We start from the raw sequence: 16,358 nt of genomic DNA, 5'->3' as shown, positions 1-16,358 counted from the left end.
AATTAATGAAGGATACAGAAAAACTGCAAACTCCCTGGGAATGATGAAAAACTAGGATTAAGATGAATAGTTCACAATTGTGAAACAATCTAGGTCAATATGCAGACAGTAATAATCTTTGAAACACCTAAATCCATGAGAAAAAGAGCGAAGTATAAAATGGATAACAGGAAGGGATTTGATGCAGCAAATTTGTCAAAGAGTCTAATGTTTCCCTTTGTCGCCTAGTCATCACTTGCAAACCAAAATAACTGAGGCAGTCTGCATCATAGCCCCTTTTACGGCACAAAGTTCAACTGCAGGATGACTTGTGTAGTTTCTAAATTAATTCAGTATGCTCTAAGTATTTTATTCCCAATGCAGACACACATGGAACATGGTGATTTAGAAATGCATCACCTGTACACTATTTACATAGCCTGAAGCATAAGCATTCTTAGTGCATTTCTGTATCGCTCAAGGTCAAGTGAGGTTTGTAATTTATTTAAATACATTACACCACTAATTTTCAGATTCATCCACCCATGTAAAAATTCCCTTCTTGATGACTGCAGTAGCATCAAGTACACCAAAGTTTAAATATTCCATGACTAATCATGTGGAATATATCTGGAGGTACGCATCAACATTCATTCAAAATAGTTCATTTAGCATGAAGAACTGTTGGTGCATTTTAAAGCCAGAATGGCTTGAAGTCATTAGAATGTCAATGAAATATCACTTGAAGTACTTAAAATGTAAAAGTGAAAAAGTCACAGTGCTTCCAGGGGATTATAGTCTGCTCACTCTTTAGACAGAGATAGCTACTGGTGAATTTACCTAAATGGTCACCACACCTCAGGCGAGCATGAGAAAGTGGGGCCTTTACAATGACTTCAGCTGGTATGAAAGTTAAAATCACACTACACCTCTATCACAGATCAACCAACCAGACAACTGAGCTAATGTTCCCTTTTGAAAGTTATGGAATTTGGGTCCAGTACTCTTTCAGGCCCTACTGCATTGTGTAAACTTCTTCCCTACATGGCACCTACTGATTCTTTTGTCAATTATCTTAAAATTTGCCTCCACTGGTTGCTGACTCTTCTGGTGCCCCGAAAGCTAGCGCTTCCAAATAAACCTATTGGACTATAAACTGGTGTTGTGTGATTTTTAACTTTGTACACCCAAGTCCAACACCGGCATCGCCAAATCATGGCAAAATAAACAATTTTTCCTTAATTGATCTATAAAAATGTTTTAACACCTCTGTCAAATGTCCCCCTTTATCTTCTCAGCTTTCCAAGTCTTTCATCCCTTATATCAGTTTAATAACTGCTATTTCCCATCCAAGTCCTTGACATTATTCGTAAAGCAGGTACTCAGCTAACAATCTGTACTTCATAAACAGAAACAGAAGTTGCTGGAAAAGCTCAGCAGGTCTGGCAGCACCTGTGAAGAGAGATCAGAGTTTCGGATCTGGTGACCCTTCCTTAGAACTGATGGTAGCTAGGAAAATGTCAGTTTATATGCAGACGATAGGGTTGGGGGAAGAGGGTAAGGAGTAAATGATAGGTGGGGATAGAGCCCAAAGAGAGAGAAGAACAGATGTACAATGGAGTGGATAACTATCTGACTGGGAGGGTGAATAGATGATCATAGAGACTGATAATGGCAAACAATTGGTGGTGTATAATGGACGACAATGTGATAACAAGGCCTGGCATGTGTGGTAGGGGGCTAGGATATGCAGGAAGTTCAGGTCCAAAAATTACTGGACTCTATATTGAGTCTGGAGGGCTGCAGGGTCGACAAGTGGAAAATGAGGTGTTGTTCTTCCAGCACACCAGCCCTTTGTTTACTCCTTACCCACACCCTCCATTCTATCTTCTACATATAAATTGATATTTTCTTAGCTACCTGGTTTTGTTTCTGATTTACAGCATCTACAGTTCTTTCAATATTTCATATTAGTTTGGAATTTAGTTTTGTTCATTGGCCAGAACTAACAACTCTAAGGCATATGAAAAGTCTAAAATACTATATAAATGCAAGTCATTGCTTCTGAATAGGAACGACATTTATATGGTAAATACTAACATTATATTCATGTTTAAAGACAAAAAAACTGCAGATGTTGGAATCCAAGGTAGACAAACAGAAAGCTGGAAGAACACAGTAAGTCAGACAGTATTAGAAGGTGGAGGTCAACGTTTCAGATGTTAACCCTTTTTCAGGACTGGGTAGGTGTAAGGGAAGCTGCAGTTTTGGGGGGTGAAGTAGGGATTGGTTAACACAGGTTTAGGGTACAACCTGGCTGGTCAAAGGGAGGAAAGAATCCATTTGGCCGCTGGAAGGAAGGGTTGATCAGAGGGGAATGGGAAGGGAGATTATTTGAAATTGGAGAACTCAATGTGGAGTCCTCTGGGCTGTAGGCTGCCCAGGTGGAGATGGGGGTGTTGTTCCTCCAATTTGCGATCTGATTCACTGTGGCAATGGAGGTGGCAAAGGATGGTCATGTTGGAAAGAAAGTGGGAAGAGGAATTAAAATGGGTGGTGACTGAGAGGTCAGGTTGGCCCGTGTACCTGATGAAGGAGGAGCACTCCTAAAGCTAGTACTCCCAATTAAACCTGTTGGACAATAACCTGGTGTTGTGTGATTTTTAACTTTGTACACCCCAGTCCAACACCGGCATCACTAAATCATTTTGCCCTTTCCTTCAAAAATATATTTTGCTCATAACATGATGTCTATTATCTCCCCAACCCTCCCTACTCAATGCCTTTCTAGCTAATCCCATTGCTTCAGCTCCACTTCTAAAAATTTAGTTCTTTCATTCATATTTGATAGCATTATGCAAGCTTTCTGGTTCACACATTCTCTTTCTATTCTTATCCATTCCGTTATACTATATGCCCTCAAATGTGCCCTCATTCTCCTTCAGCAATTTAGAAAATCCCTAGTCCCCCTTCTATATTTGCATGCTAATACCAAATGGGGATTGTAGTCTTCTGCTTTCTTAGGCTAAAGTGGCCCAAGGTCTAACATGTGGGAACAAGCAGTGCTAGCACTACATCCCAAGCGTGGTTATTTCCTTAGTTTGTGCTAACATGGAAACAGACAGGGAAACAGGATGACACTATCTCTGTATCAGTTGAAGCAAACATTCAGAGACACAGTATAGCTTTACCTTCTTCATCTTTATTCCGGGCCCTGGAGGGAGAGAGCGAGAGAGTGAGCGCCCATGTGCACAGAGACAAGAGTTCTCTGTATTCTCTCAAACAGTAGATTCTTAAGGAATTATATAGTCACTTACAGGGAACAGAATCCAAATAAGGCAACATCTATATTGATTGGGTGACCATTACAATCAGTGAGCATCAACAGTAATGGCTAAGTCATCTGGCATTTCACAATGGATGCTCCTCACCTCGTTAATTGGCATTATACAATGGATGTTCTTTACCTCGTTAATCCACTACCCTTGCCTCCAGCACCTCATTGTTTACTGCAAGTTCTTATCTGGTCAAAGTCACGCTACCTGAACCTTTGTCACACAACCCAGCACTTAACTCTTTCCCTATGTGCTCATACCTTATATACTTTCTCAATAGCAGGACAAAATTCATGAAGAATCAGTAAATCTTTTGAGGTTTTGTAGCTTTAAAGAGCAGCAAATCCAACTACAGGCTCTGAGACTAGCACTCAGATTTAGAGTGGCATAGGTTTTATTAGAGGTGAAAACAAGCATTCACTATTGACTGAAACTAAAGAAATTTAAATTAAGAAAAAAACTGAAAACTTGAAAATTTAGGTCAGATACCATCTGTGGACAGAGGAAGGCAAGACTAATGATCATCCACCTTAATCGTTAAAAAGATTGGAACATAATAAATATGCCAAAAAAGATGCTTTATTTGGTAGGATGAGTTTTGTTTTTTGATGATAGCCTGAGTTTAAGTATTTATAAATGGCAAGAACTTAAATCCAGAAACAGATTTTTGCTGCATAGTTGGAATTCAGTTTAGGTAGTATGTATTCCACCCAACACTATAGCAGGTTGAGTGTATATGAATGCAATACCTCAACAAATAGTCGCTTGGTGGCAGAGAATTCAAGCATTATTACATAAAAAAAGCCAACTACAACTTTTTTCCTAGCACTCATCAGAACAAATCCAAGAATGCCTAATTTCAAAGGCAGCAAGAATTTATGCTGTGTGAAGAAAAGGACTGATTGGTTAGCACTTCAACTCTTAGCAACACAACTTCATTTTCACCATCCAAATCATTCATATATATTGTAAGGGGATCGATTAGCTCAGTTGGCTGCATGCTTGATTTGCAATGCAGAGTAACCTCATCAGCATGGGTTCATTTCCCACATTAGCTGAAGTTACCATGAATGGCTCTGCTTCTCAATCATTCCCCTTGCTTGAGGTGTGGTTATCCTCAGGTAAAATTTACCCTAGTTAACTCTAATGAGGGATTTACCCTATGGCTTAGTAGGACCATGGCAACTTTAATTCTGATTTTCCAAGTCAACACCTTCATCAGTGAATCAGGGAACTATCAATCCCCCATGCTTTTGTTTAACACATAAAAGGCGCAATGTCTGAACTATTTATTTGTCTTGTAGTCAAGAGTCCCGTATAGAAATATGGTAGCTTCTAACAGGTGCAAATAAGCCAGATTGCAAATCTTACTGAAAATCTAAAATGGAATATTTGTGCAATTCTTAGACTATTTGGTAGTTTGTTGACTGTTATCCAATGTCACCATCACATCTAATATAATGTTAATGGTATTTTAGTGAGTTTTGAAGCTCAGGTTGAGGTTGCGGATGCAGGTTTGCTTTTCAGACCATAAGAGGTAATATCATCAGTGAGACTCCGGATGAAACACTGGCGGTATAGCCTGCTCTCTATTTATTTATTTAGGTTTCCTTGAGTTGGTGATGTAGTTTCCTGTGGTGACACCATTTCCCGTTCTTTTTCTCAGGGGTTGATAAGAGTTCTGGTTGGAATGCCATGCTTCTAGGAATTCTCGTGCGTATCTCTGTTTGGCTTGTCCTAGGATGGATGTATTGTCCCAGTTGAAGTGGTGTCCTTCCTCATCTGTATGTAAGGATACTAGTGAGAGTGGGTCATGTCTTTTTGTTGCTAGGTGATATTCATGTATCCTGGTAGCTAACTTTCTGCCTGTTTGTCCAATGTAGTGTTTGTTACAGTTCTTGCAAGGTATTTTGTAAATGATATTGGTTTTACTTGTCGTCAGTATTGGGTCTTTCAAGTTCATAAGCTGCTGTTTTAGTCTGTTAGTGGGTTTGTGGGCTACCATGATGCCAAGAGGTCTGAGTAGTCAGGCAGTCATTTCTGAGATGTCTTTGATGTAGGCGAGAGTGGCTAGGGTTTCTGGGCGTGTTTTGTCTGCATGTTGGAGTTTGTTGCTGAGAAATCAGCAGTCTTGTTCATTTGAGGGAGGGGTCTCAGGTGGTGAGGGGCAATGAGTTAGAGGTCACAGTACATGTTAGTACCAATGACACAGGCAAAGTGAGGAATGAGCCTTGCATCAAGATTTCAGGCAGCTAAGAAATAGATTTAAAAAGCAGGACCTCAACAGTTGTGATCTCTAGATGACACATGCTAGCGAGTGTAGAAATAGGAAAATAGGATAAACGAATGTGTGGCTCAAGAGATGGTGCAAGAGGGAGGGTTTTAGATTCGTGAATCACTCGATCTGTTTTTGGATGAGTTGGGACATGTACAAGTGGACAGTCTGGACCTGAACCACATTAGGGCCAATATGCTAGTGCTTTTGGTAAGAGTTTAAACTAGATTGGTGGGGGGAGGGAACACATACGATTGATGAAATGGAGACACATCTACAGCAAAAGAAGCAAGTCACAGTGAGTTCAGCTATGTTGACTGTCAAGACAGTAATGCAAGGCTGGATGGTCTTTATTTTAAACATTCAGATCATAATAGGCTGATGAATTAAAAGGTGTGGATTAACATATGAAAGTGTGATACTGTTGCCATCACAGAAACATGGTTAAGGAAAGGGCAAGAGTGGCAACTCAACACTCCAGGGTTTAGGATCTTTAGAAGTACAGGAGGGTGTTTAAAAGGGTGTAATAGTAATACTATTAACTAAGGGGTCAATTACTGCAAGGAGGGGTGATATCTTTGAAATGTCTTCAAATGAGGCTTTATGGGTAAAACTTAGGAATGTCAAGGGGCAGTCACATTATTAGGAGTATATTATAGGCCCCTAAAGGATGAGTGGGAAATAAAGGAGCAAATATGTTGACAGTTCACAGGTGTGCAAGACTCATAATCAGATAATAATACTGGGCGATTTCATCCAAAGAGTTTTGTATCAAGATGTTGAAAGCTCAAAGGGTTTGTGCAGTGCTAGATTTGGTTCTGGGGAACAAAGATAGACGAGGGTTCAATATGGCAGTGAGGGAACATGTCAGCAATAGTGACTGTAACATGGTAGGGTTCAAATGTGCATGGGCGAGGAGATACACGGCCTGCAAAAGTCGGCTTTGGGTAGTAGAAAGGAAGGTTTTATTAAAATAAAGCAAGATCTGAGGACAGTACAAGTCAAACATGTAACTGCTAGGGAGAAATAAAGGGGACATAAAGGAGAGAAAGGGGACATAAATTTAAGGTGAAGGGTGGAAGGTATAGGGGAGATGTCAGGGGTGGGTTCTTTACCCAGAGAGTGGTGGGGGCATGGAATGCGCTGCCCGTAGGAGTGGTAGAGTCAGAATCATTGGCGACCTTTAAGCGGCATTTGGATAGGTACATGGATGGGTGCTTAATCTAGGATAGACATTCGGCACAACATCGCGGACCGAAGGGCCTGTTCTGTGCTGTATTGTTCTATGTTCTAAATATAGGAGCAACAAGTTCAGGGAACATTGGATGTCTAGGACAATTCACGACTTGATGAGGAAGATGAGAATTGCAAGTCTAAAGGGAGCAACTCAGCTGGAGCCCCAGAGGAATATCCAAATTGCAAGAGGGAACTTAACAAAGCAATAAGAACAGCAAAACAGAAGGCAAGAGAAAAGACTTATGAATAGGATAACAGTGAAGCTGAAGATATTTTGTAAATGCATTAAGGGGAACAGTAGGGCCCATTAGGGACCAAGGGGGCAAATGTGTGTGAAGTAGCAGGATTTCGGAAGGGTGTTAAACGAATACTTTTCAGTCTCTATTCTGGAAAAGGAGAACATAGGTTTGGAATTCAGGAAAGAGGACTGTGAGGAACTTGCACAATTTGACAAAGGAGATGGGGAAAAATTGGAAGTTCCAGAGGTCTGCAGGACAACTAATGCAGTTTCACTTTTCAAGAAAGGTGATAGAGATGACTCAGAAAATTATAGACCAGCGAGTTTCACGTTATACTGGAGAAAATTCTGATGGAGAGAATTAATACCTACCTGAAAAAGCATAGGTTAATTAGAGATAAGCAGCATGGCTTTGTTAGAGGAGATCATGCTGAACAAACTTATTAGAATTTTTTGAAAATGTGATCAAGTGTATGGATGAGGGGAGTTCACTTGATGTAGTTTAAGTGAATTTTAGTGAAGTTTTTGAAAAGGTAGCATATGGGAGACTGATTCAAAAGGTTAAAGTACACAGAATTCAGGGAAACCTGATGAGATTGATCAGAAACAGGCTTAGTAATATTACACAAAGTGTAGTGGTAGAAGGCTGATTGAGTGACTGGAGGCCAGTGTCCAATAATGCACCAAAATGATCAGTACTGGGACTCCTATTGTTTGCTAACAACATAAATGATATGTGAAAATGTGGGGAAACATTAAGCAAGTTTGCAGACGACACCAAGATTGGTAAGATGGTATCATGTCTCACAAACTTGATTGAGCTTTTTGAAGAAGTAACAAAGACGATTGATGAGGGCAGAGCAGTAGATGTGATCTAGATGGACTTCAGTAAGGCATTCGACAAGGTTCCCCATGGGAGACTGATTAGCAAGGTTAGATCTCATGGAATACAGGGAGAACTAGCCATTTGGATACAGAACTGGCTCAAAAGTAGAAGACAGAAGGTGGTGGTGGAGGGCTGTTTTCCAGACTGGAGGCCTGTGACCAGTGGAGTGCTACAAGGATCGGTGTTGGGTCCTCTACTTTTTGTCATTTACATAAATGATTTGGATGCGAGCTTAAGAGGTACAGTTAGTATGTTTGCAGATGACACCAAAATTGGAGGTGCAGTGGATAGCGAAGAGGGTTACCTCAGATTACAACAGGATCTGGATCAGATGGGCCAATGGGCTGAGAAGTGGCAGATGGAGTTTAATTCAGATAAATGCAAGGTACTGCATTTTGGGAAAGCAAATCTTAGCAGGACTTATACACTTAATGGTAAGGTCCTAGGGAGTGTTGCTGAACAAAGAGACCTTGGAGTGCAGATTCATAGCTTCTTGAAAGTGGAGTCGCAGGTAGATAGGATAGTGAAGGCGGTATTTGGTATGCTTTCCTTTATTGATCAGTGTATTGAGTACAGGAGTTGGGAGGTCATGTTGCGGCTGTACAGGACATTGTGTAGGCCACTGTTGGAATATTGCATGCAATTCTGGTCTCCTTCCTATCAGGAAGATGTTCTAAAAGTTGAAAGGGTTCAGAAAAGATTTACAAGGTTGTTGCTAGGGTTGCAGGATTTGAATTATTGGGAGAGGTTGAACAGGCTGGGGCTGTTTTCCCTGGAGCGTTGGAGGCTATGGGGTGACTTTAGAGGCTTACAAAATTATGAGGGGCATGGATAGGGTAGATAGACAAAGTCTTTTCCCTGGGGTTGGGGAGTCCAGGACTAGAGGGCATAGGTTTAGGGTGAGAGGGGAAAGATATATAAAAAAAGAGACCTTAGGTGTAACTTTTTCACGCAAAGGGTGGTACGTGTATGGAATGAGCTGCCAGAGGAAGTGGAGGAGGTTGGTACAATTGCAACTATTAAGAGGCATTTGGAGGGTATATGAACAGGAATGATTTGGAGGGATATGGACCGGGTGCTGGCAGGTGGGACTAGATTGGATTGGGATATCTGGTCGGCATGGACAGGTTGAACCGAAGGGTCTGTTTCCATGTTGTACATCTCTATGACTATAAGTTGGTTGTAGGTTACAGGAAGATATAAAAGGGTTGGCGAGATGGGCTGAGCAGTGGTAGATGGTACTTAACCCTGATAAGTGGAAGAAGAAACAAGACGAAGAGGGATCTTGGGGTAGTTATTCACAGATCCCTCAAGTCATCAGAGGACAGGAATGAAATAGCTAAGGCAGCATATGGGACACTTGCTTTCGACAGTCATGACAGAGTATAAGAGCGAGGAGGTGATACTGAAGTTGTTCAGAGTTTTGGTTAGATCACATCTGGAGTAGTATGTGCAATTCTGGTCACCTCACTAAAGAAAAGGATGTGATAGCAGTAGAGGTAGTACAGAGAAGGTTCACCAGATATTGCCTGGGGTTGGAGCAAATAAGCTACAAGGACAGACTAGATAGACTTGCATTGTTTTCTTTAGAACAGAGGAGACTGAGAGTGACATGATTAACATGTATAGGTTTATGAGGGGTATGGATAGGGTGAATAGGAAAATTCTGTTCCTCTTGGTTGAGGGGTCAATCATAAGGTGACACAGTTGTACTTAGATACATGTAACTATAATAAATCAAATCAAATCATTTTAGGATAAGAGATTTTGAGGGGATTTGAGAAAAAACCTTTTCATTCTGTATGGTGGCACGGTGGCTCAGCAGTTAGCACTGTTGCCTCACAGCCCTAGGGACCCAAGTTCGATTCCAGCATTGGGCAACTGTCTGTATGGAGTTTGCACATTCTCCCAGTGCTTGTGTGGGTTTCCTCCGGGTGCTCCAATTTCCTCCCACAGTGAAAAAGATATGCAGTTCCGGTGATTTGGCCATTCTAAATTGCCTGAAGTGTTAGGTGCATTAGTCAGAGGGAAATGGGTTTGGGTGGGTTACTCTTCGAAGGGTTGGTGCGGACTTATTGAGCCGAAGGGCCTGCTTCCACACTGTAGGGAATCTAACTTACCTAATTTTCAAAGGATGGTGGAAATCTAGAATGCTTGGGAAGATAGTGACGGTTGGAAACCTTACAGCCGTTAAAATTAATTTGAATGAGCACTCAAAATATAACATTCAAGGAAATGGGACAAGTGCAGGATATTGGGATCAGCTCACCTTTAGTGGTAGTTATTGCCAGTGCAGACTCAATGGGCTGATCGCCCTTTACTACACTGTATGCCTGATTCAGGGAAACATTACGTACTGAATTTGAAACACTGATGTGATGGACTATGTCAGAACACTGCCCTGCTTAACAGAATCCAATAATAATGGCTACACTTTGTTTCACACATACACCTAGAGAGGCCTAGGCCCTCTCATTCATATTGAAAAGCATCCTACTTACTTCAAATTACACTGTTGTATTAAGGCACAGTACCTCCAACAAAATGAACACAGCTGCTATTTTCAGTAGTTCGAAATGGTATTTTCCATTAAAAGAATTCTTCCGTCAAGTCAAAGGGATGTTTTGCCCAAAGAAACAAATAACATGGTATATTAATTTCAGTGCCAGTGCAATTACAGGTAGACTCAAATGACTGACAGATGGTGTCAAACAACACATGCCTTTGGCTGTACAAAATAAACAGAATACTGGCTGTACTTCGATCACAGAAACTCTACAATATGGAAGCACTCCACTTGGCCCATTGGGTCTACACAGCCCCTCCGAAAGCAAACCACCTAGACCCATCCCTACTGTAACCCTGCATTTCCCATGGCCAATTCACCTAACCTGCACATTTTTGAACTATGACATGGCTTAGCAAGTCACTTCAAATTGCTAGAAGTCTAAAGAGAAGATTGAAACTGGATGAACCACCTGGCATCAACCTAGCCACCTGAATTGATAACAAAACCAGCCCTGTCAACCCTGCAAGGTCCTCCCATGTCCAGTGCATCCAGAGGAAATTCACACAGACACAGTGTAAGTGTGCAAAACTCCACATAGACAGTCACCTAAGGTTGGATTCAAATCCCGGTCCCTGGTGCTGTGAGGCAGCAACGCTAATCACTGATCCAGCACACCGCCCCTTAAATAGCAGAGGATGGTTTCGATCATTGACCTCAGAGTTATGGCCCTGTCATGCTACACTACTTTGCTTGCATTTATGAGTGGATCACAGGACCTGAAATCTCTTCCATCATTCAGCAAGATCATAGCTGACCTGTGACCTAATTCCCCATAAAAATAGTTTGTCAACATCAGATTTAAATTTAATACCAATATTTGAAATAGCAACAACTGTTACATGCAGAACAAAGTTCTAAAATTTCACTGTGCTGTAGAGTGTTCACATTTCACTTCTAAAATGTTTAGCTTCTTTTTCTGCTGTACTTAGATCACAGAAACTCTACAACATGGAAGCACTCCATTTGGCCCATGAAACTGCCCAATTATAAAATAGTTTTATCCACCCTACAGTTCCCTTGACATTCTTAAATCTTAGATGTAAAGGCTTCAGCTTTGTCTTTTGCACTGATATGCTGGGAATCTTTCTTCCTCTTGTTGATTGTTTAATTTTCCACCACCACACTCAAAATGATATGGTAGGTCTGCAGAAGATTAGATTTGATTGTTGGTTGTGGGATTATTTAGTCCTGTCTATGACATGCTGCTTCCCCTGTTTGGCATGCTGAGTAGTTCTGTTGTTGTTTCACCAGGTTGTCACCCCATGTTTAGATATGCCTGATGCCGCTCTTTGCATTCCCTCACACATTCTTCAGTAAACCAGGGTTCATCCATTAGCTTGATGGCAATGGTCGGTGCATGATACAGCAAGCATAAAAGTTATAGATTGTGGTTGAATACAATTCTGCAGTTGCTCACACCAACTCAATAATACGGTTCCGAGTTTTCAAACTCAGCACTGTGGTAGTGCCAAACAGCTCAATAGAGGGTACCCTCAATGTAAAGACAAGACTTCATCTCCACAAAAACTATACAGTGACTGCACCTACCAATGCTACCAAGGATGGTTGGATTTGTGACAAACAGAATTTGCAAGGACAAGGTCTCTTGTTCATTTCCTCACCAAATGCTACAGTCAGTCTACTGGCTATTTCCTTTAGGACACTGAAGGCCCCCATCCAGAATACATTGTGCTCCTGCCACTATTAAGTTCCTTCAAGTGATGTTAAATGTAAGGACTACTGATTCATCAGCTGAAATCTGGTGGTGCAGAAGATGATAATCATGTTTGTCCATGTTTAACCTGACGATCTGGAGTCAATGTTGAGGGCTCCCAGGGCAACTACCTCCGAACTGTACACCACCGTACTGCCACCTCCAATCTCGGGGACAGCGATGGTGGCACCTGGACATCATCTGCAAGGTATGATTCCAAGATTATTAGTATGTCACATTTTCTCTGTGGAACAGCTCTCCTAACTTTAATTCAAGGCCTCAGCTGTTTGTGGGAAGAACCTTGCAGGGTTGACAGGGCTGGTTTTGTTATCAGTTCTGGCAGCTAGGTCGATGTCAGGTGGTCCATGCAGTTTCAATCCTCTCTTTAGACTTATAGCAATTTGAAGTGGCTTGCTAGGCCATGTCATAGTCAACCATATCACAGTGGGTCTAAAGTCAAATGCAGGCCAGATCAGGCAGATTTCTCACCCAAAAGGATGAGTGAACCAAATTTTGTTTTTAATTGAATTTGACCATAATGTTTGCCTTTATCTTTTTCCAAAATTTTATTAAATTGAATTCAGATCTCACCATCGGCCAAAGTGGGATTCAACCACATCACATAACATTAGTGTATGTCTGTAGATTATTGTTTTCACATTACCACCATGCCATCTCCTCCCCCTCGGTGTGATGACACAGCAATGATTGAGTGCTGTAGTTTTGAGCGGGACGTGAAATCGCAACATTCAGACTCGAGTGAGAACTCACAATGACAGTTTTGAATTATGCTACAAAATTTAATCAAAGATAGAAAATCAAACATCATTGAGCATACTTTATGGGCTACAATAATTTATCCAGCGTTGCTAAGGATTACACTACTTGAAACCGTTTGCGAGAATACATATTTCCCAGTGGGAGACAGTGAAAACATACAAAGATTCCACGTTCCACAAAAAAAATACTGGGAAGTGAAGTTCCTTAAGAGTCCAGTTCCAAAAACTCAATTATTAAAGCGGGCCTCTTCATGCTGATAGGTATTTCCTTCAAACTCTGACTGTGGCAACGTGTTCCATTGCCACCAGGGTGTGGCCGGCTGGGGGTTGTAGTTTTTGGTGAGTGAGCGGCGCGCTCCGCGGCACAAAGTGAGGCACTCGGATGGACTACAAATCCCAGCAGCACCTATGCCCAGCTAGCGTACTCACACACCTGCACCGCAAGGCCGCAGCAAGAGCACTTCAATAACTGTGCTGCTCCCTCCCTTCATTCAGGCACCCAGCGAGAAACTACTCCTCCCATTTGAAAATATATTATTCACAGTGGTCTCGCTATCTCGCCATACACTCACCAAGTCTCCTGATTACTGAATTTTTTGGTGACCACTTTACCGAGCTCGAGCCCCAGGCGATCGGCGATCTTCTGTGATAAATCCTGATGAGAGCTACCGCTGAAAATCTTGATATTAGGCATATTTTCAAATTTTCTTATAAAATGTAAATTATAACAAAATGGTATGGTTTATTTTTTTTAAGAAAAGTCCGTAACAACAAATTGCCGCGGTTATACAGTTGAAAGCGACCCCTACGCCACCATCTTTGGAGAGCGGGTTAGTGGTGCGCGTGATTCCTTCAGGTCTCCGGGGGAGGGGGAAACCCGATATCGCCCTGCTGATAGGTGAGAATGTCTGTCAATTACAGAGGCTTCCGTTTCTGATTGGCCAGATGGACAGGCTGTTCCTGGGATTGGCCCTGGTCCCCTGTCAATCAATGGATGGCTGACACAGCTCGCATTGGTTAGTTAGGTCAGGACCAAACTGGTAATTTGTTCTTCTTCGGGTTGGAGAAAGCGGCGACTCACGGAAAGTCGCTTAGAAGAGAAACGCCTCAGGCTGTTTGCATAAGCTAATGTTTGACGTGAATTTTTAATATCAATTTCGCATGCGCAAGTTTTGCGAGGCACCTGATGAGCTGTATTTCGGAAATAATGTATGTCACATACCATGTAATGTTCAAATTTTAATTATCATGTAATGTATCTTTGCAAATTTTATGGATAAAGCATTTTTTTGGAAAATAAATAAAATCAGTTGATTGCAAGCTGTCCGTCTTGGTAATTGGGACTTAAATATAAGCAGCTCTAAAAACACTCTGGTTTGCTCCAGTATATTCAAACAAAAATGAAAAGTGTTCCCGTTATTAAAGGAAACAAGCAGTTTAAAAATTAAAGCAATAAGATTACAGTTTAAAATAAAATGGCCAACATTTTGGGGTCAGCTGCAAATGAGCAAGATTTTTCTGTACAATACCTTGAAAACTGGCCCTGAAGATTTAGTAAAAAGTGAGGACTGCAGAAAGATTTTCCTGCTTCTGGGATGCTGCCTGACCTGCTGTGCCTTTCCAGCACCACATTCTCAACCCTGAAGATTTAGTGGATGGTTAACTTTGCTAGTGGGGCTAGCAGTCTGATCAACCAGTTAGACTGAAGAATGAAATCAGGATACTTAAATAATTGTACAGAAATTAAATTTAAATTAATTTTATGCATAATCAAGAACTGATTCCAGAGTTGAAGACTGCAATGTGGAGGTGTTGGACGATATGTATTATTTATGGCTGGACTATTCATCCAACGACCCAAGTAATGGTCTGGGAACTCAGGTTTGAACCCTGCCAGGGCAGGTGGTGGAATTTGAATTCAATAAAAATCTGTAATTAAGTTTCAAAAGTGGCCACGTAACCATTGTTGATTGTCAGAAACAAAAATCTGGTTCGCCAATATCCTTTAGGAAAAGAAACGCACCCGTATCTGGTCTGGCCTACTTGTGACCCCAGACCTAAAAGAATGTGGGTGAAATTTAATTGCCCCCCAGATGGGCAATAAATGCTGGCCTGGCCAGTGATGCCCACATCCCATGAATGAACAAATTAAAAAAAAATTACTGTGCAGAAGCAAAGTAGATCTGAAATAAAGAAATGAAAATGCTGAAAATATTCAGTGGTTAGGTAGCACCTATGGAGGAAGAGCAGAATTCATTTTTCAGATTGTGACCTTATCATGACCTAAACTACCCATTCTACTGATGGTTGCTCCATAGTGGTTCAGACTGTAAAAGTCTGCGAATTAGTAAAACCATATATAAAATAAAACAAAGAAGTGTGAATGCAGGAGATCTGAAACAAAAGCAGAAATTCTAATTCTGTTTTCTTCCTACTGATGCTGCCAGACCTGCTGGATTTCACCAGCAGTTTCTGTTTGTAATAAAGCTATGTGCTCACTCAGCTTGTTTCTTTCTGGTGCAGAAAGAATGAAGTGTAGCAATCTCACTTTGAATAAAGAGCCCCACTGATGTGCTTTATTCAATATTTCCAGCTGCAGCCTGGAAGAAGCCAAGTTCAAAAAAATTAATTGCCACAGTCACCTTCACAGCTATGCAATCCCTGAGGATTGTAGTTGTAGTTGCAGCAATGACTGATTTTGTTGAGGATGTTCTTATTGAAGCTGTGGAAAATTGTAAGTATTCACTTATGAAGATGTTTTGATTATAATGCTTTTTGTATTATTTGTCGACAAATTCCGAATTGCAGAATTCTGTAGATTTCAACGGATTGGAGGTTTACAAATGAAGAGAAAGGAATAAAACCAGGAATCACAGATTGGTTAGCCTAATGCCAATATTCAGGAAAATTCAAGAGTCTATTACCGAGGAAGTGGTAACTGAAGTTGTCCAGGGTCATACCTAGAGTTTTTGTATAGTTTTGGTCTCCTTGTCAAAAAAAGAAAATACTTGCTTTGGACTGAATGCAGCAAATGTTCATCAGACTGGTTCCTGCGGTGGCAGGTTTATATGAGGAGAGATTGGGTTCATTGGGGCTGTTTCATGGAGTTTAGAACAATGTGATGTGAATATTGAGTCACAAGTGATTAGAATGGATGGCCTTGAGGTACGTAGGGAAGAGGTCTGGGGAATACTGGAAAGGATGAAAATAGATAAGTCCCCTGGGCCTGATGGCATTTATCCTAGGATCCTCTGGGAAGCTAGGGAGGAGATAGCGGAGCCATTGGCCTTGATTTTTAGGTCGTCGTTGTCTTCGGGAATAGTGCCAGAAGACTGGAGGATAGCGAA

The 16,358-nt window shown here is 41.3% G+C and overlaps 1 protein-coding gene across 3 annotated transcripts in view; it reads right to left on the bottom strand.

The window, feature by feature from the left end:
- The window catches only part of prps1b (phosphoribosyl pyrophosphate synthetase 1B), a 56,706-nt gene extending 42,841 nt beyond the window's left edge, over positions 1 to 13,865 (bottom strand). Inside the window, exons 1-2 of one of the 3 annotated variants that reach the window (XM_072595143.1) lie at positions 13,584 to 13,865; positions 12,067 to 12,433 (exon numbers count right to left, since the gene is read on the bottom strand). Coding sequence is in view for 1 of the 3 variants with exons in the window: in XM_072595142.1 (XP_072451243.1) it covers positions 13,584 to 13,705 (122 nt within the window). In the remaining 2 variants the exon portion in view is untranslated. Of the gene's footprint in view, positions 1 to 10,483; positions 12,042 to 12,066; positions 12,434 to 13,583 lie in introns of those variants that run through there. The other 2 variants (XM_072595142.1, XM_072595144.1) reach the window with 2 other exon arrangements.
- Between the last annotated feature and the right edge of the window lie 2,493 nt (positions 13,866 to 16,358).

The sequence above is a fragment of the Chiloscyllium punctatum genome, chromosome 25 (genome assembly GCF_047496795.1).
Source record: "Chiloscyllium punctatum isolate Juve2018m chromosome 25, sChiPun1.3, whole genome shotgun sequence".
Classification (NCBI taxonomy): domain Eukaryota; kingdom Metazoa; phylum Chordata; class Chondrichthyes; order Orectolobiformes; family Hemiscylliidae; genus Chiloscyllium; species Chiloscyllium punctatum.
The sequence above is the reverse complement of the archived record's forward strand: the minus strand, read 5'-3'. Positions and strand labels throughout refer to the sequence as shown.